The sequence below is a fragment of the Erinaceus europaeus genome, chromosome 7 (genome assembly GCF_950295315.1).
Source record: "Erinaceus europaeus chromosome 7, mEriEur2.1, whole genome shotgun sequence".
Classification (NCBI taxonomy): Eukaryota; Metazoa; Chordata; class Mammalia; order Eulipotyphla; family Erinaceidae; genus Erinaceus; species Erinaceus europaeus.
Window position 1 is genome coordinate 125,644,262 of NC_080168.1, and position 22,066 is coordinate 125,666,327.

Genomic DNA, 22,066 nt, shown 5'->3' on the forward strand with positions numbered 1-22,066 from the left:
TAAAAATGGTTACCGCCTTGTTACCTATTTTTAAGTAAATAACTTATAATCACAAGAATCTACTAGAAATGATTTTTTAATCTTTAACATATTAAAAAACAGAAGCAACAACAGTTCAATATTAGGATCCTTCCATTGTTCTTTATACAGATGTAGATAATGTCATCTAATTTCAATAACCCTCCAACCAGAGTTTAGAAATTACAGTGTCTACTGAACTAAACTCTCTCACAACATAAGGCACAACTACCTGATCACAAATAGTGAACACATTACAAATCATTAATCCGAAACAAAATCAGAAAACAAGCATGCAGAAGTATCTACAGAAGCTAGGAATATGAGACGCAGTTCGTGAAGTATACAATGTCACATACACGAAATGCCTCGGGTTACAATTAACTCCTTACTTCTACATAGAAAGGACTCATTCCCAATTCTATTTTATATAATTTTACACAAATTTAGTAAGTTTATGCACAATATTCACATCTGCAACAATAAGAAGTTGATCATTAAAACTCAGGCAAAGGGCACTGGAGACGCAGTGATGTGTGCATCATAACTGCAGAACACCGCTCATCAAGCTCATGTCTTGGATACTGAATCAATGGCACATTTCAATCTTATGGATCAAATCATCCATAGTTTTTTTTTTTTTTTTCCTTAGTCAAAGTGCGTTTAAGAAAAAAAAAAAAAAAACAACTATCGTCAAACAGGTTGCGAGTATCAAAATATAAGATCGTAATTTGCTCTTCACTTAAAAGCTAGACTGGTTATGCAAATACAAGGTTAAAAAAGAAAACTAAGTTGACTGGGAAGTTCCCAGAACTAGAAAATAATCATCAAGCCTTTTCAAGAGAGGTGGGCAACTGACCAATCTGGCAGTTACTATTGAACATTGCTGTGAAGACACTATGACACTAGCTAATTCCACATTAAGAGGTAGTTGAACAAAACGTTATTTGCACACTGCGTTGAGGTTTTTGTGTTTGTTTCCCTCTTTTCTTCAAAATAAACAAATCCTAGACCAGCAGCACACTGTCTTCTTCCTATCAGAAAATTCTGTAGGTATATTTGATTGTACATGAACCCAGCAAGATGTGATTTATACTTGCTTCTCTGTGCCCGGGTCAGAATTGACTAACATATGATGCCAACATGCTTTGCGTTAGGATCATGAGCTGTGACTCTGTGTAATGCCAACTCCGATATTGACAAAGTAACACTACAGGCAAACAGCTAGAATGTAGAGCCAATAAAGACTCAGAAGACATTTCAATTAAAAGGAAGTGAAAACCTTTAACTTTTGTTGTCAAAACATCTTACACTGGTGAGAGTTAATAGCAAACATATTAGGTTTCATTCCTAACGTTAGTAAAGAGCCTATGATAAATTATTTAGAACCTGTGAAGTGAGTATTGATAGCTAAAAACTAGAAATGCTAACATACGTGGTTGTGTGTTGGCTGTGTTCATATTTTTGTGACTCTGGGGAAAGGGGGCAGAGCCGGGGGGAGAGGGGGAGGCTTCTGTTTACCCCGTCAGAAGATGAAGTGAACAAGAATGCTCATGAGGTTTTATGATTTTAGAACAGTAAAAAGAGGTGTGAATACCTGTTTTTCCAGCACACTTATTAAGATACTTATATGTAAATGTGTACAGTTAAGAAGACTTGCAGGGAACCTGAAATATATAAAAAATTGTTTAGTAATAATTCTAGCTTGATTTATATCATTCAACTACTATTTTTAATAAAGAACCATTATTTCCCTGCATTTTATATGCTCAAGGACAAAGATTTAGCCAAGTTAAGGGACTCAGTCAGTGTCCTTAATAGTTACTGACAGGGTTTATGTAGTGTTTTGCTTTTCAGTAATCAAATGAATATGTGGCAGTCTTTTTCAGTTTCTGTACATTGTTTCTACAATCTCACTTCCACATGCTACCTAAAAGCACAAATACATGTTGCAAACTCCTTGTTGGAAGTGCATTTTCAACTCCCATCCTTCCCTACTGTTGTTACCAACTGCATGGGAATAAATAAATGTATCAGCCAGGCCTTTCTTCGCTGGAAAGACTGCTCTTTTGCTAAAAGACACTGACTTCACTCTTCAGATGCTTTTCCATCTTCCAAGTTAATCAAGCTATGATAAATTAAAATTTAATTCCACTGTTGAGCTTACAGATAAGCTAACTGTTAATTAGCCTTGGTCACTCTTTTAACTCCTGACTGTAACGGGGTTCCTAATACATTCATTTTTCATGATACTCTGTTATTTAGTTGTTAATCAAAAGTAATTTCACAGCATTATTGTTGCAAATTAAAAGATGTAGAACAGTTTAGAAACATTTAAAATGTAAATAAAGTAAAAAATTATTTAAAATTTCCTATTAGCTAATACTAAAATACAAAGTAGGATATTTAATGTCTCTTTGTCATTTGGTATTTGTTGTCACATGTAAGACTACAGCTTTATGAGTTACTAAGCTTTAAGTCGCACAGTTAGAAAGTTAATTACAGGGAAGCTGAGCTATGCTTGGGGTGGCTAAACCAAGAAAAGGGAAAAAAGATCTATTTTGTAAAAAGCAAATACAGATTATTAAAGGTTCTAGAGAAACAAAGTGAAAGTCTAATATAAAAGTTCCTCTCAGAAGGTTTCCCACTTACACAAAACAGAAGATGACCTTTATACATCTCTATTATTCATTCTCCAAATAAAGGTGAATTTTTTCATAGGATATTTAATGAAGATTAAGTGGGAGTTTAAGAGAAATAAAGACATAGAGAAGAAATTGCCCTAATCTTTAAAATACATTCCCAGTATATCCAAAAAGTAAAGCAAATTGATTCTACAAGGGTTTTCATAATATCTACCCAAGAAAACTTAGTACTGTTAAAATAAAAATCATGTTTGGATTTATAGATTGTACACATTCAGCACACTTAAATAGTAAATTTATGACACAGCAACTAACTATGGTCATAGATGTGAGAAACAAAAAAGTTTGTGTTGTAGTTTAATGTAGGACATCGCAAAGGTAAAACTGGATATAACTAATGGATTATTGTGCAACATATATGATGTGATGATATCGCCGTGTCCATTTCTGTACACTAATTTCATTAGAAAGAAATGAACTATGGACATGTACTCATGTCATTTGTGAACAGTGAAATTATATTTAAAAAAATACATTGCTATTTTCTGTTCAAAGTTTATTTACATTTCATTGGCTGTTTCTACACTTGGAATGAGAGCTATGCCAGAGCTTAAAAGGAAACAAAAATAATGAAAGATGAGCCCATATCTCGCAAAAAATAGAAAGTTTTACTGGATATATCATTTTAAAATATAGGAGATCTAATCTGGTCTAGAATTGCAACCACTGTCCAAGTCAAATAGCAGTCCAAGACCTCTAGTAAGTGCATTTATTAGAAATCTAATGTCTGTATAATATTACTTTGAAGTCGAAATACCCCATCATCCTTGCAAGTCATTGAAACATGCGTCACAGACACGAACAGGCTTCTTAGAAGAAGGAGTTAAGGCATTTTTAGCTGAACACTCAGCACAGAAGATATTTCCACATTGTCTGCAATGATGCTGAAAATGACAAAAAAAATTAAAGAATTTCAAAAACAAAAATGGCATCAACGACTATATGAGATTACAAGAATACTGCAAACTGCATTTTAAAGGCATGTAACTTTCGAGGGATCAGTGTGTTAGCTAACTTTATTTTCATTATGTTTACTTAATCTCTTAGAAGTATGGTGCATTGCACCAAAGCAAAGGACTCTGGGGAAGAAGGAGAAAAGAGAGGGAGTGGAGAAAGTGCTGAGTCCTGGTGCTTGACGGTGAAACGGACCTAATCGGGAAGAGAGTGTTCTGCAGACACCTGTCGTGGGGAGGTGGGAAACTGTACCCACAGGTCAACAACTGTGCTGTGAACCAGTAAGTCCCCAGTAGAATGACTACAAAAATAATCCTTTAGCTAAGCTGAATGCTTCCTATTCATAATACTATGCTAAACATATGAGTTTATCATGAAGTCTCAAAAGAATCCCATAAAGTATTAAAAAAAAATGTTAATAAAACACCTCAATGAGGTGAAAAACTATTCCTGTATGAAACATGTTTCAGGTATAAAAACTTGCAACATGGTAATATACAGTACAAATATACATCCATATATTCACATATATATTGATTGATTTTAAATCTCTGCTTTTTATGTTCTTAAAAGTCTTCTGGGGGCTGGGAGACAGCTGACCCAGGAGAGTACACTCTACCACATGTGAGAACCGAGGTTCGAGCCTCGCCTCTGACACTACGTGGGAGCACCATGCAAAGGGATCTTTCCGGTCTCTTAACAGCCTGATGTCTTTCCTACTCTCTTCCTCTCTGTGTCTGTGATGAAAGAAAAAAAAAATATCATCAGAAACAGTGAAGCCTGTGATGACTCAAATAGATGAATCCATTTCTGGCTCACTGCTACAACAAATGGTTTTTTTTAACGAATAACTTCGTAGGTCAGCAATGTTTGAATTTAAAAACAAAACTCAAATGCATAAGCTAGCACTTGGCCACATCAAATCAAATCACCCCAGGTATTGGTAGTTGCAAGTCACAGTGAACTTCTAAGTAGGAAAAAAAAAAAAGTTAGCCTATAAAATGCAGGACTGTTTCAAAGGCTGACACTCTGTCCCCAAGGAGTAAATCCCCAAACCAGAGGACCACGAGCGAAGCATTTACCCGTCTCACTGTTACTGAAAAGCCTTTCCCACAGGCCATGCAGTTTTGGACTTCGTTGTCTTCAGCCCACTTCCTAGTCAGTGCTTGTGTATGCTTGATCTGTTAAAAAAGCATTTAAAAGGTTTCAATACACGGCAACATTCAACATTTCAAAGAACGAGGAATTTCTTATTGCTACTTTTCTCCTTTAGATGTGGAGAGGTGTAGAGAGAGGGTGTGGAACAAGACCACAACACCAAGCCTTCCTTCAGCATGGTGGGAGCACAGGACAAGGCAACACACTGTCCAAGTGAGCTGTTTCCACTGGCCCAAGAATGACAGACTTTTGACATGATGTTCATGTTCTAGAACACTGAGGAAGAACACTTGTTAAATCACAAACACTGCTCACCTCCACTGACAAAAGCTGCTACATTCTTGAGTCAGAGCAGCAGCAAAGTAAAATTGTATTGCTCAAACACACAGGTGATTTCAAGCTTTCTGGTGATTTCTCGTCCACTGCAGTGCTAATAATCAAGCCTTCTTTGGAGGCTGAGCTTACACCCTCACATCCCTCTCGATTTCACAGAACTAGATCTCACGCATGACCTAACTGCCCCGGGCTGATTGACCATTTTTCTTTCAGATAGACACACAAAGAGAGCAATGGAGAAAGGGAGAGAGGCCACAGTACTGTGTGGTACCAAGACTCAAACCTCAGCCAAGCCTAACAAGGCACATGCCCTTAACATGTAACGATCTATTCTAATCTAATCTATTCCTTTGTGTTCCTGACTTCTAAATTCTTCCTGTCTTCACAATTCAGGAATGGCCTGAATCCCTACTCCCTGGGCCTCAAATAAAAATGTCTTTTAACTGTCCATGATATCAACAATACTACTGTACAGACAGAAGATATACTGTAAAAAATATTCAATTATTTAAATGTTGAAAATGGACTTTTCACTAAGAGGGGCGTTTCAGAGTATGAAGCCACCTCCCGTCAGCAGGTGACCCACCTGAAGAGACTGGTTTTCTCGGCCCAGTTCCTGCACTGCTGCAGTTGTGTTATCCAGCTTTCTCTGCAGTTCTAGGACTTTGGTTTGGAGCTTTTCTATTTCACTTTCTCCTTTAAGACATCTAGAATAGATTAGAAAGAGTAACAATTATAAAAAGAAACAATCATTAAAGACACTTTTAGAACACAGATAACTAATTTTTGTCATCACCAGAGCTCCACCGCTCTTAGCTGACTTTTTAAGATAGACACAGGGAAACCCGAGAGGGAAAGACACCCCAGCATCCATGTTTCCAAAGCAGTGGGAGCTGGAGTCAAATTTGGATCACGAGCGCGGCCTACCAAGCTACTTTAGTAATGTTAACTTTAGTTACCTGAGGGGCAGGGAAGTGGCTCGCCTGACCAACCACACAGGCCACCACGCACGAGGACCCTGGTTCAAGGTCCCCACCTGCCCACCTGCAGAGGGGAGTTGTCTAACTCACACATGATGAAGCACGGCTGCAGGTGTCTCTCTTCCTCTCTCCTTCTCTACCTCCCCCTCCTCCTCTCAATTTCTCTGTCTTCATAAAAATTTTTTTTAATTAAATTACCTGAATTTAAAAAAATATTTATTTATTTATTTATTCCCTTTTGTTGCCCTTGTTCTTTTATTGTTGTAGTTATTATTGATGTCGTTGCTGTTGGATAGGATAGAGAGAAATGGAGAGAGGAGGGGAAGACAGAGAGGGGGAGAGAAAGATAGACACCTGCAGACCTGCTTCACCACCTTTGAAGTGACCCCCCGCAGGTTGGGATTCAGGGCTGGAACCGGGATCCGTATGCCGGTTGCTTCACGCCAGTGCGTTTAACCCACCGCGCTACCGCCCAACTCCCTACCTGATTGTTTTTAAAGGTTAAAGTCTTCACTTGGCTACTCAAATACCTCTAGGAGTTATATGTTTTTCTTAAGTTCTTTCTATTTAGAGAAATGTGGAATATGGCAATCCCTTCAAGACGTAGCAGGAAACTGATGGACCTAACTGCACACGCACTTCTCCAGCAGGGCATGGCGCTCGGCCCTGGCTGCACACGCACCTCTCCAGCAGTGCATGGCGCTCGGCCCTGACTGCACACGCACCTCTCCAGCAGGGCACGGCGCTCGTCCTGATTGTTTTGAACGGTCGCTTCCAGCACAGCCACTTCACCCCGCAAGTCGTCCGTTTGCTTCTCGAGCTCGCCGACCCTCCGCTGGCTGGACTGCCACTCCTTCTTCACTGTGCCGAGGTTCTCGTTCAGTGCCGTGATCTGCATGGTAAGCTTAGCTCCATTTTCTTCGTGCTTCTTCATTCCTGCTTCCTTTTCCTTTATTTCAGAATGCTGAGAAGAGGGGAAATGGTGGGGAGAATGCCCATTACAAAAGCAATGCAAAGTAAACTTGTTAGTGGCTGAACTTTAACTGGCAACTTAAGTGATATTACTTCTTCAGGAAAGGAGGCAGGAAAGTGTATTTCCTAATGTTCTAATAACAGTGATTCCACAAACATCTGTGACATTTGAACTGGCTCAAAGGCCACAGTGCTGAAATGATGGTTAGCAAAACTTCAAAGTATCAAGTTAAAGTTAAGCAATCTGAGAGTTTTCCTTTTCCACCAGGGCAGGAGAAGACACAGTCAGGGGATAGCAAGGCACCCTGCAAACAAAGCCGGTCTGTCCTTATGTCTCAAATTCCACATGCATCCTTCTGTTTCTATCAACCTGCCAAAAAAAAAAAGCCCTTCAAATCACTGTATGAGCTTGAAGTTGTGCATCTTCGACTAGCATCCTTGGCCTTATGGTCAAGGTAGCTGGGTTATTACTTGGAACTGATTCAACAGAGGAAAGCCAGACGCTTCCCGTCTGGCATGTGAAGCCCAGGGAAGGAAGAGCAGGCTTAGGTCATTGTGACTCAAAACTAAGGTTTCCGTTTCCCTCCTCAGCATCCACTCTGACCAGACAACTGAGTTTAACAACATTTAAACTGGGTTTAAGGACAGTACTTGCGACATTTACCTCAGTTTACATAGTTAAGAACTTTATGTTTCGCAGGTACTAAAAGTGTCTTTAACTTTTGGAATTTTGATCTATGTGGATTCCTAGGTGGACAAAATACAATCATAGAGGAAAATCATTCCAATCACGTGCCAGCTAGTCAAATAAACCAGATCTTTCCTAGTGAAAAATCAAAATGGTAGGTAAGCATTTCAATCCTAACTCCCAAGAAGAAACATTCTCTCACTGGAGAGATTTATAAAATCAGTTTTGATCAATTCACTGACCAGTTTAGCTTCCTTCTCGAGAAATTCTTTTTTCAACTTATCTTCTTCCTTTTGCACCTGCTCTTTGAACATCTGCTGGTTTTTCTTCTCTTGTTCAAGATTTGCCTTCAGGGAATCCACTTTCCCTTGGAGCTCTAGTTTCTGTTGAATCAAAAGCTGCTTGGCATCTTTGAGATTTGTCACCTCCTGTTGACAAAGTGAAGGCAAGAGCGGCTCATCTTCATAGTAAGTATTCAAAATGGAGCTAAACCGATGCAGTCTATCACAACTACAGGAGTTCTAGCTTTTTTTCTATATGTCATTCTTTGATGTTTTGGTTAAATTATATATATACATATATTAAAAAATCTCTGCTCTCTAGTTTGCTCTCTTCACTTATTTTAGGCGTATGGCCATGTAGGTATCAACAGGTTCTGGGAATCAAACCATAAGAGAAGTAAGACAGATTCTCCATGCTAAGGAAAGCACACACTAGGAGGGCACAGTGATCAGTAATACATCCATCACCCAACAAGATGATAAAGATGTCAAGCCTGGGGGCTTGGTGGTAGCACACACATGGTTAAGCATAGACAGGACTAACCGCAAGGACCTGTGCCAAGAGTGTGGGTTTGAGCCCCTGCAGGGAGGCTTCCTGAGCGATGAAACAGGTTTTCAGATGTCTCTCTTTATCTCTCCCTCTCTGTTTCTCTCTGTCCTATCCAAAAAGACGGGGGGGGGGGGTAAGAAAAAAAAGAAAAAATGGCCACTGGGAGTGATGAATTTGTAATGCTGACACCGAGCCCCAGAGATAATCCTAGAGACAAAAAAAAAAATTCTAAATTTGATTTTTGTAAGAGAGAGAGGGAGAGAGATCAGAGCACCACTCTGCCAGAAGTCATACCAGGACTGAGCCCAGAGCTCCACACGTGCAAGGTGTACATACACTCTACCACTGTGCTACCTCCTCAGCCCCCACCAGGTCTATCTTTTTATTTTATTATTTATTTATTTTTTCCAGAGCACTGCTCAGCTCTGGCTTATGGTGGTGTGGGGAACTGAACCTGGGAGCTTGGAGCCTTGGGCATGAAAGTCTCTTTGCATAACCATGATGCTATCTACTCCACCCCAACCATGTCTATCTTTATGGTAAGTGTAAAAGGCATTATGGGAGCAAATGAAAACATCACCTTTATCAGAGAAAACAAGGTGAGTTAAATTTTCAACTGCCACCCTTGCTGTGGCTGTGGCTGTGGCTGTGGCAGGAAAAAGTCTTATAGCAAGAGCTAAAGGATATAAAAAGAAAACCAGCTGAAAAAGTAGAATCCTCTAAAATCGTAACTGTGAACTCCTAGGTGTTCTGACACTTACTATCTATAGACAGTTCTCTAAATCAGTAACTCTCTTGACTATGTGCTTAGCAAAATCTAAACTTTTAAGGAACCGAGTAAAGACTTTTAATATGTGCAAAACAAGAACACTGTAAGAACAAGATTAAGCATACAAAAATGTGCCTGGCACACAGTAAATTCTCAATTTTTCATTTAATAATACTACAACAACGGAAGGACAAACAACACAGAAGGACAAACGATGCTTAGCTCACGTGCCTTTAGGCTTTCTTGCTTGTGGGACTTGAATTCCTCACTCAATTTAGTTACTTCTTTTTCTTGTCTACTTCTAATTTCCTCTATCTCGGCCAATTTAGATTTTTCATTTGCAAGTTCTTTTTCCTTCAGTGACTGTAAAAAGATAATACAAAATAATTTTAAGTACTTAACAGAAAGTCAAACCAAGCAAAAATTTAAAGAAGTTAAATAATCTACTAGTAGTGGAGCCAAAACTAATGGAACTAAAAGTCTAATACAAAGCTCTTGCAACTAAATCTTTATAAGCTATAGTTCTGTTGGAATTCTCTCGACTTGAGGCATGAATCATGCATTTCATTCCAGACTCACTAGCCCCATTTTCAGAAGGCATCTCTCCACATTTTTCAACCCAAGACAAGTTTAGGAATTGGACAGCTAGCCCTACCAAGAGCTCTGGGAATTGGACACTTCAGAATAACATCCTATCAGCTGATGGGGATATGATTCCAACTATGCAGCTAAAAGTCCCCAGGGTCTGAATCTTCCTAGCATGTTGAATTTTAACTGATTCTTACCTACATGGTTCATAGAATAAAATGCTTTCAGCCTTATAACTTAGCATCATTTATATAAAGTACACATAAAGTACAACTTCCTCTTCACAGAAAGCTGATTCTTAATTCTAAGAATGGCAAACTTAAGAACTATGTCCAGACCTTTTATGACCTCATCCACACACCTAGAGAACCCTCTCTAGCAGAGGGGCTGTGCTGCCTGTCTCTAAATACCCAAGGAACAATGGCATGAGATGCAGATTTACTTGCAGAACAAAAAAGCAGAAAGAAAAGTGGGAAGAAATGCCCAGGCGGCTACAAGGAGGTCACTGCATTAGCATTCTAAGGCCCCGAAGTGTTTCGCAGTGTGAATGTCCATCTGAGAGAGCTGATGAGTGTGGCGATGGTGCCTGCACTGGCTGTGTGGTCTGGCAGGACTGCGCCTGTGGCCAGTAAGACTCTAAGACTCTCATATAGAAAGAAACAAAAATACCTTTTCTTTTTGAATATCCTGCAAAACTTTATTCTGTTCCTTCAATTGCTGTTCCTTCTTGGTTGAGTCTTGCTCCAAAGTAGTATTGGCAGTCTTCAGTTCTTGAATCAATTTATTTTGACTTCCAATCTGATTTCTGTTTGAAATCAAGTCCTCCTGTGCTAGAGAAAGCTTCTCTTCTACGGACTTATAAGAACAATAGTCCCAGTTTATTATATGCCATTTTAAGTCAAGTTTCAACAGAAATATGACGCTTAGCATAAGCATCACAGAAAGCACATTACTATCAAAAGACTGTATGGTATCCCCTCAGTCCGATCAAGCATATTAAAAAGGGACACAGTCTAGGTAATAACTACCTCTCCTGTTTATGAAGTATATTTATAGTATAAAATGTCTAATACAATTGAAGCACTTCTAAAATTTCCTTGGGAGGGGATAATTATTCCTTACAAATAACCCAGTCATGAATTCTATCAGAGACAAATGAAATTTCAATTTTCAGTGGCTTCCAGCAGAACACAAAGAGTCCTAAATAAGACCTAAAACCACCTCTCCCATTGTTGAGAAGGCGGCTGAGTAGACTAAGGTAAAATGGAAGGCATAAGGCAGTCCTTGGTTGGCTTAGTGTTACTCTACTCACTTCCACCCACTAGAATAGGCAATGCCTACACAGATCAAGTGCAAACCTTCATTTCAGATACACCAATCACCTGACGATTGCAGAGCTACAAACTGACTTCTGCACTGCTCTGCCATAGCTACTGTTCAGCGACTTTCCCTTCTGTCCAAATAAAACCTATACCGTTTGAGTTAATTAATTTTCCTAAATGTCCAATAAAATTACATAAGAATAGTACTAGGCTAAGAAGATTTATATTTAGCTCTCAACACATCCTAGAACTTACACTTTTGTCAAGGTGCACAATTTACAGTTAAATTCTACTGCTACAGGACACGGGGAATTAAGTCACCGAGCAGAGCACACGCATTACTTTACCACCTGGACAGACCTGAGTTCACAGCCCAGGCCACCACACAGGAGTGCCTGCATGGGGAGGCTTCAGGAGCTTGGAGTAGTGCTGATGTGTCCCTACTCTTCCTAACTCTCAGTCTCTGTCTAAAAACAAATAAGCAAGAATCCATGGAGAATGGTGGGCTTATGCAAGTGCAAAGTCCCAGAAATAATCCTTGCAAAAAAAAAGAAAGAAAGAAAAAACAAACAAAAACAAAAACCACTTCTACCTTCCTATACTATAAAGAAGCATACAGCACAGCAAATCTGAAAGTCACCAGAGTTGAAAGTATTTCATAAATAATCCAGCAGGTGGGGCTGAAGGCATAGCTCAGGCTGACTCGGTTCCCACTGTATGCCTGCTTTGGCCTACTCTATAAGCCCATGAATGGCAGCCTTGACCTAACTTTGGTAGATATCTAAGATGAGGTTTTGAAATCTCGCCTTTTCCCATTTATTATGAGGTCGTACATCAATGAAGTAGGAGGAAAATAATGGCTAATAACCATCCGTTAATCTTTAAGCAGCACTTGACCATCTCTAGGGATTTAGGAGAAAAGCCTTCCTGAAATAACGGGGTAGTCAGAAAAGGCATGATGCATGTTTGCATAGAAAAATCAGTCAGGAGGGGCTGGCGAGAGAGGTACGCAGCAGGCAAACCTCAGAAAGGACCGTGGCTTGGACAGCGTCCAACTGTTGAGAAAGGGTCCCTCAGTCTTTAGTGGAGCAAGTTCCATGCCTCTTGCTGAGATGGCTCCTTCCTGAAAGCACGGGCTCTTTGAGCTCAGGTTGCAGGATGATGACAATGGCTTTGTGGAATGTTGTGATAGCTGCTCACACATCAATCAAGCATCTGTCTACAGACCCCCAGTAGGAGGGGAAGAACTGTCGCTTTTCTAAAGAATAGCATGGTATATACTTGTGTTCCACTAATGGGACAGACATTATGCCTCTGTCCACCATTAATTAGCACTAGTGGAATTCCACAAGGTTTTGAACTACTCTTTGGAATACAGGATTTTCTTTACTCACATCAAAAAAAAAAAAAAAAGAAAAAAGAAAAAGAAAAATGGCACTGAGCCTAATACAAAATGGAACCAACTGCTTGACTTGCTCTTAGAAGCTTGTCCACTTGGTACTTTGTTAGATGCCAACTTACAGAATTCTTTAAATAGTATAAAGTCTGCTTCTGTGATTCAGTCACAAAAACAACAAGCCTTGAAAACAGGAGCATACAAGGGAAATCACAAGTTGCTATTTCTATCACGGAAAAGGTAAAACCCATGCAGCGTGACAAACAGGAGACAGCAGACAGATGGCAAGTTGCTGGAGCTGTCACTTGCAAGTGTGATCTAGAAGGAATCATACCAAGTGCTACCGTCAGCTTGAGTCTTCCCACCAGCGCATCTCAAGCATATTCTTGTTCACCCTTGTGTGACTCCTCCTGCCTCTGCAATTCTGGCTTCTAGTAGTACTGACACAACTGATGACTCTGCATTTAGTGGGCCTTACACACTTCCTTTAACTGCACCTTTAGAGCCAGTCAACTTGTGCTCCCCACCAATTTGAGGTTTTTATCAAATCAAAGAGGAAGATGTACAACTAAAAAATAACAGTTAATTGGGAGTCAAGCGTAAGCGCAGAGGGTTAAGTGCACGTGGCGCGAAGCGCAAGGACCGGCAAAAGGATCCTGGTTCAAGCCCCCAGCTCCCCACCTGCAGGGGAGTCGCTTCACAGGCGGTGAAGGAGGTCTGTAGGTGTCTGTCTTTCTCTCCCCCTCTCTGTAAAGCAGTTAATCTAAAATTTCATGAAAGCGTTTAAATTAATCTTGAATTCTGTGAAGCTCATATACCCTCTTACAACAGAGGTCCAACTACACATGTGGAATATCAAGTTAGTTTTGGACGGCTCAGAGTATTCTGAGAGAAAAGCTTTCTGATCTGGATTTTTGGACAAAAGTTCCCTAAATCAATGGAAATTAGTCTTTCTGGAACTGTAACTTTTAGAGCCAAGAACCATGACAAGCAGCCAACTGACCAGATTTGCACTGCAACTGCAGCATATTTAAAGGTTCATTTTGGGGTCTTAGCTGACACACTGACTAGGTGTTATGCAGATCAGCATTCAGTTCAAGTTTTTGCATCAGAAAAACCAAACATAAGTACACATTGGAAACTCATTTCTTCTGACGATTACATCTGGAATTCTAAAGCCCCTGCTCCAATAATATATGGGTCCTTATTACTCTAACTGTCTCATGTTTAAATGGGATTTACATAATTATGCTATGTCTTAAATTAAATAATAAATTAAAAAAGAAGCCTATGTCATGATCTTTCTGACAACTCAATAGTTTGGACATGTCTAATTTTGGAAACATCAATACTTCGTGCTCTCAAGTGTTTTAAGGTTCTAGCAGCGGGAGGGAGGCAGGTCAGCCCATCAGTACACCTTTTCCTTTGCATGAGGACCTAGGTCCAAACCCCGGACACCACACGGGAGCATTGTGTATATCGTCAAGGGAAGCTCTGTCAGTGGAGAAGCTGTGGTGCCTCTCCCCTTTCTCTCTCTCTTCCTCTGTATTTCCAAACGAAAAAATATATCTGCTGGGAGCACATGCACAAAGTCTCAATGGGAAAAGGAAAAAAAAGAAAGACCTGCTTTTTACCCTAAAATGCTTGTGGGAGGGAGTTGGGCAGTAGTGCAGGTTAAGCACATGTGGCGCAAAGCACAAGCACCGGCTAAGGTTACTGGTTCAAGCCCCCGGCTCCCCACCTGCAAGGGAGTCACTTCACAAGCGGTGAAGCAGGTCTGCAGGTGTCTGTCTTTCTCTCCCCCTTGCTGTCTTCCCCTCCTCTCCAACAACAACTACTACAATGAAAAACAACAAAGGCAACAAAAGGGAAAATAAATATTAAAAAAAAAATTTTTTTAAATGCTTGTGGGAGGACGGAGGTCTGGGAATCAGAAGAAGTCAGACCTGCTCGTGGCTGTGACTGCAACTCTGGGGGTTGGGGGGGTCCGCAGAGCAAGCTGAGCCTGGCCTCCTTGTCTACACAGCGAAGCTTTGGATGTAGCCTTAGCCTCGCAGCAGCTGCAAAGGGCCAGAGCAGCTTTACTCCCCTGCCTTCCTCTGTCTGCCAACACTCACACTTAAATAATCCCTTCACGATAAAGTTACTAGTGTAAAATGCAGCTTTCAGATTTCATGAAAACAATTAATGCTAATTCAAGACCTCTGAGTCCAGTTCCAGTGTTACACTCTCAAATAACGCACCCACATAATTTTTAAGAGTGTTTTTTCAAAGGATTCTTTCAATCATTAAGCCCTGCCTCATCTTTCAGACACATCCTTCCTCCGCGCTTCCTGCTATGCTAGCCTGACTCACCATCGTCTTACACTGTGGGTGACTGCAAAAATGCCTCTTGTAGTTATTCTTGTTGTTATTGATGTCAGCGTTGTTAGATATGTGTCAGAAATGGAGAGAGGAGGGGAAGACAGAGAAGGGGAGAGAAAGACAGACACCTGCAGACCTGCTTCACCGCCTATGAAGCAACTCCCCTGCAGGTGAGGAGCCGGGGGCTCGAACCGGGATCCTTATGCTGGTCCTTGCACTTCACATCACGTGCGCTTAACCCGCTGTGCTGCCACCCGACTCCTGCAATCCTGCTTTAAAGCTCCTAGAGACACAATCTAAATGCCAAGTGAGTTTTTTTTTTTTTCCTTAAAATACTGTTGCGCATACATATATGTACATACTTATTTTACTAGAGGCACTAGGAAAACTTTTGGTCTAACTTTCCAGTTCTTTGTTCATTCAGTCTCAACTTTATGTATCCTTTATGTATCTCGGCCTTCTGTTTCAACTTCTCTCTCTTACTAATCTCAACCCTAATCATCTTGCATCCTGATTACTGGGATTTACGGAGAAAGTAAGGGAAATGGCTTCTTAACCAATTTTCCCACCTCTAACTTGCCCAGTTCCATAGCAATCTATCTGTACATCACTTTTAAGTTAAAGCATCTAAATGTTACTGATATTGTCTCCATCTTATACTCTGCTTCATTTTTCTCCCAAGAATAAAGTCTAAATGTCCTTGGTAGGCAGTTAAGATGCTTCACAATTTGATGTCAAGCTTTTTGAAAAACACATTCAAACTACTTTACTGGAGGAAGCAGTGATTTCCAAGACAGCTGTTGTCACAGGAGTAGTTTCTCACCTCTCTGGACAGGCTCTTCTTAGCACCTCACCATCTGAAAGTGCCCCTCCTCCACCATCGTGCACGGGGTCCCCAACACCCCAAACTCAACTCTCAAGTACTAAACCATTATGACTGTCTTAACTGCTTGGTCCCACCTTGACAACTTCTCTCAAGTATGCACCGGAAAGAAGTGACCTTTTGTGGAAATCTCTCTGTAATCAAACCAGGGGTCCCTCAGGAATTAGTCAAGTCCCACCTCCTTCAGACAGGAGTCTTTAAAAGTCTAAGAGGAAAGTATAAAGCATATTTTACACATTATCTGCATAAAATATTTTGTGATTTCCAGTAGAATGCCTTAATAACATGAGTGAAATAAATCCAAAACAAAACATAGTTTTTTAAAAAATCACCAGAGTGAAGAGATAACTGACTGAATCATCTTTGATGGAACATAAATGTTTATTTCTGGGACCGGGTGGTGATGCACCTGGTTTGCACATGTCATAGTGCACAATGACCCAGGTTTGAGACCCCGGTCTCCACCTGCAGGGGGAAAGCTTTGCAAGTGGTGAAGCAGGGCTGCAGGCGTCTCTCTGTCTCTCTCCCTCTCTATCTCCCCCTTCCCTCTCGATTCCTGGCTGTCTCTATCCAATAAATAAAGATAATAAAAATTTTTAAAAATGTTTATTTCTGTGAGAAGTGATACCTTATACTGTATAAAAATTCCTTATCCTCTCATTGTTCATTATAAGATAAACACATGGCATTATATCTAATCAAAAGGCATTGCTAGGGTGGAGGGTAGATAGCATAAATGGTTATGTAAATGGACTCTCATGCCTGAGGGTCCAAAGTCTTGGGTTCAATCCCCCACACCACCATAAGCCAGAGCAGTGCTCTGGTAATAATAATAATAATAAGTGAAATAAGCCAGAATAAGAAGGACGTTTATCAGATTATCTCACTCACGGACGGAACTTCAGAAACAAAGGTAGGGGAAATACAAGGTGAAGCCTTAATTATCTGTGAGCTATTATGGAAGAGGTAGAAGAGAGCTGAAAGTTAGGGGCCCAGTGTCCTTTGGTGAAAGAAGATGACAAGCTGAAGGAGGGCATGGCATGCTGACATCTATCATGGCAAACAAGAATCTCTATACGTGTGGCAACATCTTGTAAATCATTTCCCCTCAATAAAGTGATTAAGAAATAGTATTCTCTAAGACAGAGTTTCTCATACATGGTTAGATAATTAAGAATAAAATTTATTTTTGAGCTATAATCTCTTTTTTAAATTATTATTTTTTTTACTACCACCAGGGTTACTGCTGGGGCTCACTGCCAGCACTACAAACCCACCGCTCCTAGAGGCTCTTCTCTCCCTCCTTTTCCCCCTAACTTTTACTAGACAGGACAGAGATTGAGAGAGGATGGGGAGATAGAGAGGGAGAAAGACAGACACCTGCAGCCCTGCTTCACTGCTCATGAAGCTTCTCCCTGCAGGTGGGGAGCCGGGGCCTGGCACTGGGTCCTTGTGCATGGTAGTATGTGCGCTTAACCGGTGAGCCACTGCCCGGCCCCTCGTGGTTTAATGATCAGGCACTTCAGCAATCGGGAAAGTTGACAATCATATAAAACTGAAGTCAGCATTGCTAACAGGCAGCCAGAAAACTGCTTGTAATTTCACAAAGGGTTTCTATTTGTTCAACTCCTTACATGTCCTGATAGCAGTGTTTCTGGAAAGTTATTTTCACATACAAAATTAAGTCCTGGGGCTGGGTGGTGGCACTGGTTGAGCACACATGTTAAAAAGTTAAGTCCTGAAATAAACTAATAATGCATCAGTTGACATTATATTCTCTTAAATGCTGATAGCCACACATGTCGTACTTCATTCCAATCTAAAGCAATTTAATTTTGATCAGGTCACTCCCAAAATAATAATAGGAGACAAGTGTGATAGGCACGTTTAGGTTCAAATCAATCATTTGATGAATGTGTGTAAACAATGTGTGGAGTTTTTATTGATGAAACAGCATTTACCTTAAGAGCTTGCCTTGCGGCTAGGAGCTGAGATTCCTTCCCACAGAAATCAGACTGGAGCTGGTTCAGGTGTTCCTGACTTCTGTCATAGGTGCTTTGTAACGCAGTCAGTTTCTCTCTGTGCGCCGTGAGCTCCTGCGCTGCTTGTGTTAACTGCTGCTGCAGCTTATTCTCAAGCTCTGTCTGAAACACACACCATTATTTACCACAGCAGGCGCACCAACATTACAAATGCAAGCGGAATCGACGCAGAAACATGATTCCTGAGTCCAAACACAGCGACACTTGTGTTCTAAGACTAGTCTACTTGCGCAAAGTAGAACTCACCGAAAGTTTACAGAGTGAAAAAGGCAAGAGAAAAGGACTGAGAAGTCTTTGTTGGCTCACTTTCTGGAGTGCACCCGCCCCTCCCCAGCACAAGGACTTGGGCCTGGCAGCCCACTGCAGCCCTACGCAGCCCACTGCAGCCCTACGAAGCCCTTCGCAGCCTACTGCAGCCCACTGCAGCCCTACGCAGCCCACTGCAGCCTACGCAGCCCACTGCAGCCCTACGCAGCCCACTGCAGCCTACGCAGCCCACTGCAGCCCTACGCAGCCCACTGCAGCCCTACGCAGCCCACTGCAGCCCTATGCAGCCCACTGCAGCCCACTGCAGCCTACGCAGCCCACTGCAGCCCTACGCAGCCCACTGCAGCCTACGCAGCCCACTGCAGCCCTACGCAGCCCACTGCAGCCCTACGCAGCCCACTGCAGCCCTACGCAGCCCACTGCAGCCTACGCAGCCCACTGCAGCCCTACGCAGCCCACTGCAGCCCTACGCAGCCCACTGCAGCCCTACGCAGCCCACTGCAGCCCTACGCAGCCCACTGCAGCCCTATGCAGCCCACTGCAGCCCACTGCAGCCCTACGCAGCCCTACGCAGCCCTACGCAGCCCTACGCATAGCCACAGTGGTTCTCTGGGCTTACGCTTTAATCTTCACACACTCATTTTTCCTAACTACTGCTAGCTTATTTAGTACAAGATCCAGTTCTTCAACTCTGAGATATCCAAGTCTATTATTAATGGGGAAACTAAATTTAAAAAGACAAAAATAGTTCAGTACAAGTTTGGTAATTGTTTTAATATAAATGCAAAGTTCCAAAATAGAATATGACCAGCCAGTTGCAATGTATCTTTTTAAAGATAGAGACAGACAGGCGAAGAGAGGAGAGAGAGAGAGGGTGAACGAGAGCACAGTGGCAAAGCCTCTTGCAGTGCAGTGGGAAGCGGGCTCAAACCCGGGCTGCGCACACGGCTGAGAAGCGCACTGAGTGAACTATTCACCAAGCCTCCGATGTACACTCCACAAAGGGATCTGCTTTTGCACTAAAACCAATCTGGTTGAATTTTTTTTTTTCCTTACTAAAATCCTTTAGTTTCTCCAATATTAAAAAGCAGAAGTAGTTACACATCTACTGTGACCTGCCTGCCCTTATCCGATTCTGTACCCTTATCTCCCCTCTCTGCTCACCCCCACCCCCGAAGCAGGCCGCTATGTGGCCACCAGGGGCTTGAACCTGGACCCTCACACATGGTCTCTTGTGCACTCTACTATGTGAGCCCCTCCCAGTATCCGGCAGTCAACTCTAATGGCACGATATATCTTGTTTGTCTATACGCTAAAGGTTTTTCCTTCTCTCTTCTCCACAGAGCAGTTAATGCATACTTATAATGGCAAAAATAACTTCACTCAAATATTAATCCACTGATATAGTTACATGTGCATCCTCTTATGTACTTTTACTGACCTGGTCAGGTATTTAAACATACTTATAAAGGAGAAACAGATGGCCAGTAATAAGGCAGAACAGGTTTGCAAATGGTCTATGATAGTACTTAAAACATCAAAGAACCATAAATATATATAGTCAGGATATAAAACATGATGCTATTGAGTCTTTAAAAATATAACTTATTTTATCATTTTATTCCTGATTATTTCCTTAATACAAATAATTCAGTAAGAAGTTATTTAAAATACCATAAATCATCCCCTTAGGTCTTAAGCATTAATGGTATTTTACAAAAACGTAGCTTTAGGTCTGAGTGGCGGCAGACCTGGTTGTACTGCAGTACATAAGGATTCGGGTTCAAGCCCCTGGCCCCTACCTGCTGTGGGGAAGCTTCATGAGTGATGAATCAGAGCTGAAGGTGTCACCTTGGTCTCTATCTCCCCATCTCTCTCAATTATCTCTCTATATATGCAAAATTGTATTTTTTAAAAAGTATTCACAAAACAAAAATATAGCTCTATGTCAGAAAAATACTGATAAGTGATAGAATTTTAAATATTTTGACTAATTACAATGGATGGGGACTCAGATTTCGACATTTTATATAATCAGTGTTTTGTTTTATATGTGTATCCTAGGGAAATTTTAAGCATATAAAATTTTATATTGTGATTTGTCTGTAGTAAAATGTTGGCTACAAAGTTTTTCTTTCCATAAAAAGTAAGCAAATCTATTACTACCTTCTGTGAAACAGCGACTTCCACTTCTCCTTGGAGTGTTTCAACTTGCTTTCTCTTCTGTTCAGTCAGTTGCTTGAGTTCATTTATGCTTCCCTGAAGTTGCTGTTCCACCTTTTCCTTTTCTTTTAAAGAGCTTTGGGCCTGCATCACTTGTCCCTGCACTGACTTGAGTTCCAACTTCAGCTGATGAGAGCTCTAAGAGGAAATAAAGTTTAGTATTCACTTACTCGCTGAACACACATCGGCCGAGTGCCTACTAACTCCTGCACAGACCAGTAGACTAGGGAGAGCAAGCAGAAACAAGCCTACGACAGGAAACCGGTGAAGCCATCTCATCTGCCTCATCTTGGCAGAAGGAATCATGTTAAGTGAGATAAGACAAAAAGAGAAGGACAAATAATGGACTGTCTCACTTACTGGTGGCACTTCAGAAACAAGAACAGAAAGGGGAAACACACAGAAGTCATGGACTAGCTGTGGTGTATTCTTGCACCAAAGCAAAGGATTCTGGAGAAAGGTGGGGGAGGAAGGAGAGAAGAGGGTGTAAATGGTGGAAAGGGGCCTACGTTGGGTTTGAAAGTGTTCTACAGACACCTATCACGGGGAGTGACGAGCTATACCCATGGAACTCCCCACACAACAAAAATAATAAGATCCCTGCTCTCTGGCAGAGCTTCTTTTAGATTTAACTTAATGTTTACTTTCCCAGACAGAGAGAGCAAGACAGAGAGGCAGAGAGAGACACACACCGGCCACCTGAGCTCCTCTGCCAGTCCCCAGGCAGGAAGCTTTCTTAACTGATACCACTCACCACAGTCCTCAGGAAGCTTTCTTAACTGATACCACTCACCACAGTCCGACCAACCTTTTCAACTCACAGATGAATATTTAGGTAGAGGTTATGAATGACCTAGATCAATACTCTCCTGTCTCACAGAAAATAGAAGTACTTTGTTCTTGTCAAACACTTGCTTTCTGCATATTTTATTAGAGACCTAATTAAGTATTTGATCATATTTAAAGCTACTTTCACAAAAATTTCAATGGTATATTAGGAATCTTAAGCTTATCTGCACTGCATAAGAACTTATTTTGTACAAAACGGAAGTCAGATAGTATAATAATGTACTATAAACATATGCTAATCATAATAATGAAGACCTTTAATAAAATAACTACCAACATTAGTCCATTTATCTCACATATAATACAGTAGCCTCACAACAGTCTCATTATATAAATTTTATTAGTAGTTTTATTTTACTTCTAAGAAAACTAACTGAAACACTGAGAAGTTAATCTGACTGAGATAAGATAGCACACCCATGTCCAGCAGAGAAGCAATTACAGAAGCCAGACCTGCCACCTTCTGCACCCCATAAGGAATTCTGGTCCATGCTCCCAGAGAGATAAAGAGTCGGGAAGCTTCCAACAGGCAGGATGGGACATGGAACTCTGGTGGTGGGAAGTGTATGGAATTGTATCTCTGTTATCCTACAATCTTGTTAATCGTGATTAAATCACTAATAAAATTTCAGAAAGCATGACTAATAAGTACCAGAGTCAGGAGGCAAGTCTGGACAGTGCGGATTCACAGTTTGGGACAAATCACCAATGTTTTGCCACT

The 22,066-nt window shown here is 41.1% G+C and overlaps 2 protein-coding genes and 1 pseudogene across 11 annotated transcripts in view; 2 read left to right on the forward strand and 1 right to left on the reverse strand.

The window, feature by feature from the left end:
* The window catches only part of PLEKHG7 (pleckstrin homology and RhoGEF domain containing G7), a 69,044-nt gene extending 62,245 nt beyond the window's left edge, over positions 1 to 6,799 (forward strand). The window contains exon 16 of the mRNA XM_060195532.1: positions 6,709 to 6,799. Coding sequence (XP_060051515.1) covers positions 6,709 to 6,722 — 14 coding nt within the window. The 3' untranslated portion in view covers positions 6,723 to 6,799. The remainder of the gene's footprint in view (positions 1 to 6,708) is intronic.
* The window catches only part of EEA1 (early endosome antigen 1), a 119,891-nt gene that overhangs the window by 840 nt on the left and 96,985 nt on the right, over positions 1 to 22,066 (reverse strand). For 8 of the 10 annotated variants that reach the window (XM_016188187.2, XM_060195521.1, XM_060195525.1 and 5 more), the window contains 9 exons: positions 20,440 to 20,634; positions 17,926 to 18,108; positions 10,669 to 10,854; positions 9,643 to 9,774; positions 8,054 to 8,239; positions 6,877 to 7,115; positions 5,758 to 5,878; positions 4,760 to 4,858; positions 63 to 3,607 (listed from right to left, as the gene is read on the reverse strand). In XM_016188187.2, coding sequence (XP_016043673.2) covers positions 3,485 to 3,607; positions 4,760 to 4,858; positions 5,758 to 5,878; positions 6,877 to 7,115; positions 8,054 to 8,239; positions 9,643 to 9,774; positions 10,669 to 10,854; positions 17,926 to 18,108; positions 20,440 to 20,634 — 1,464 coding nt within the window. In that variant the 3' untranslated portion in view covers positions 63 to 3,484. Of the gene's footprint in view, positions 1 to 62; positions 3,608 to 4,759; positions 4,859 to 5,757; positions 5,879 to 6,876; positions 7,116 to 8,053; positions 8,240 to 9,642; positions 9,775 to 10,668; positions 10,855 to 17,925; positions 18,109 to 20,439; positions 20,635 to 22,066 lie in introns of those variants that run through there. The other 2 variants (XM_060195520.1, XM_060195518.1) reach the window with 2 other exon arrangements.
* Positions 10,916 to 13,423, forward strand: LOC132539231 (AP-5 complex subunit mu-1-like; annotated as a pseudogene).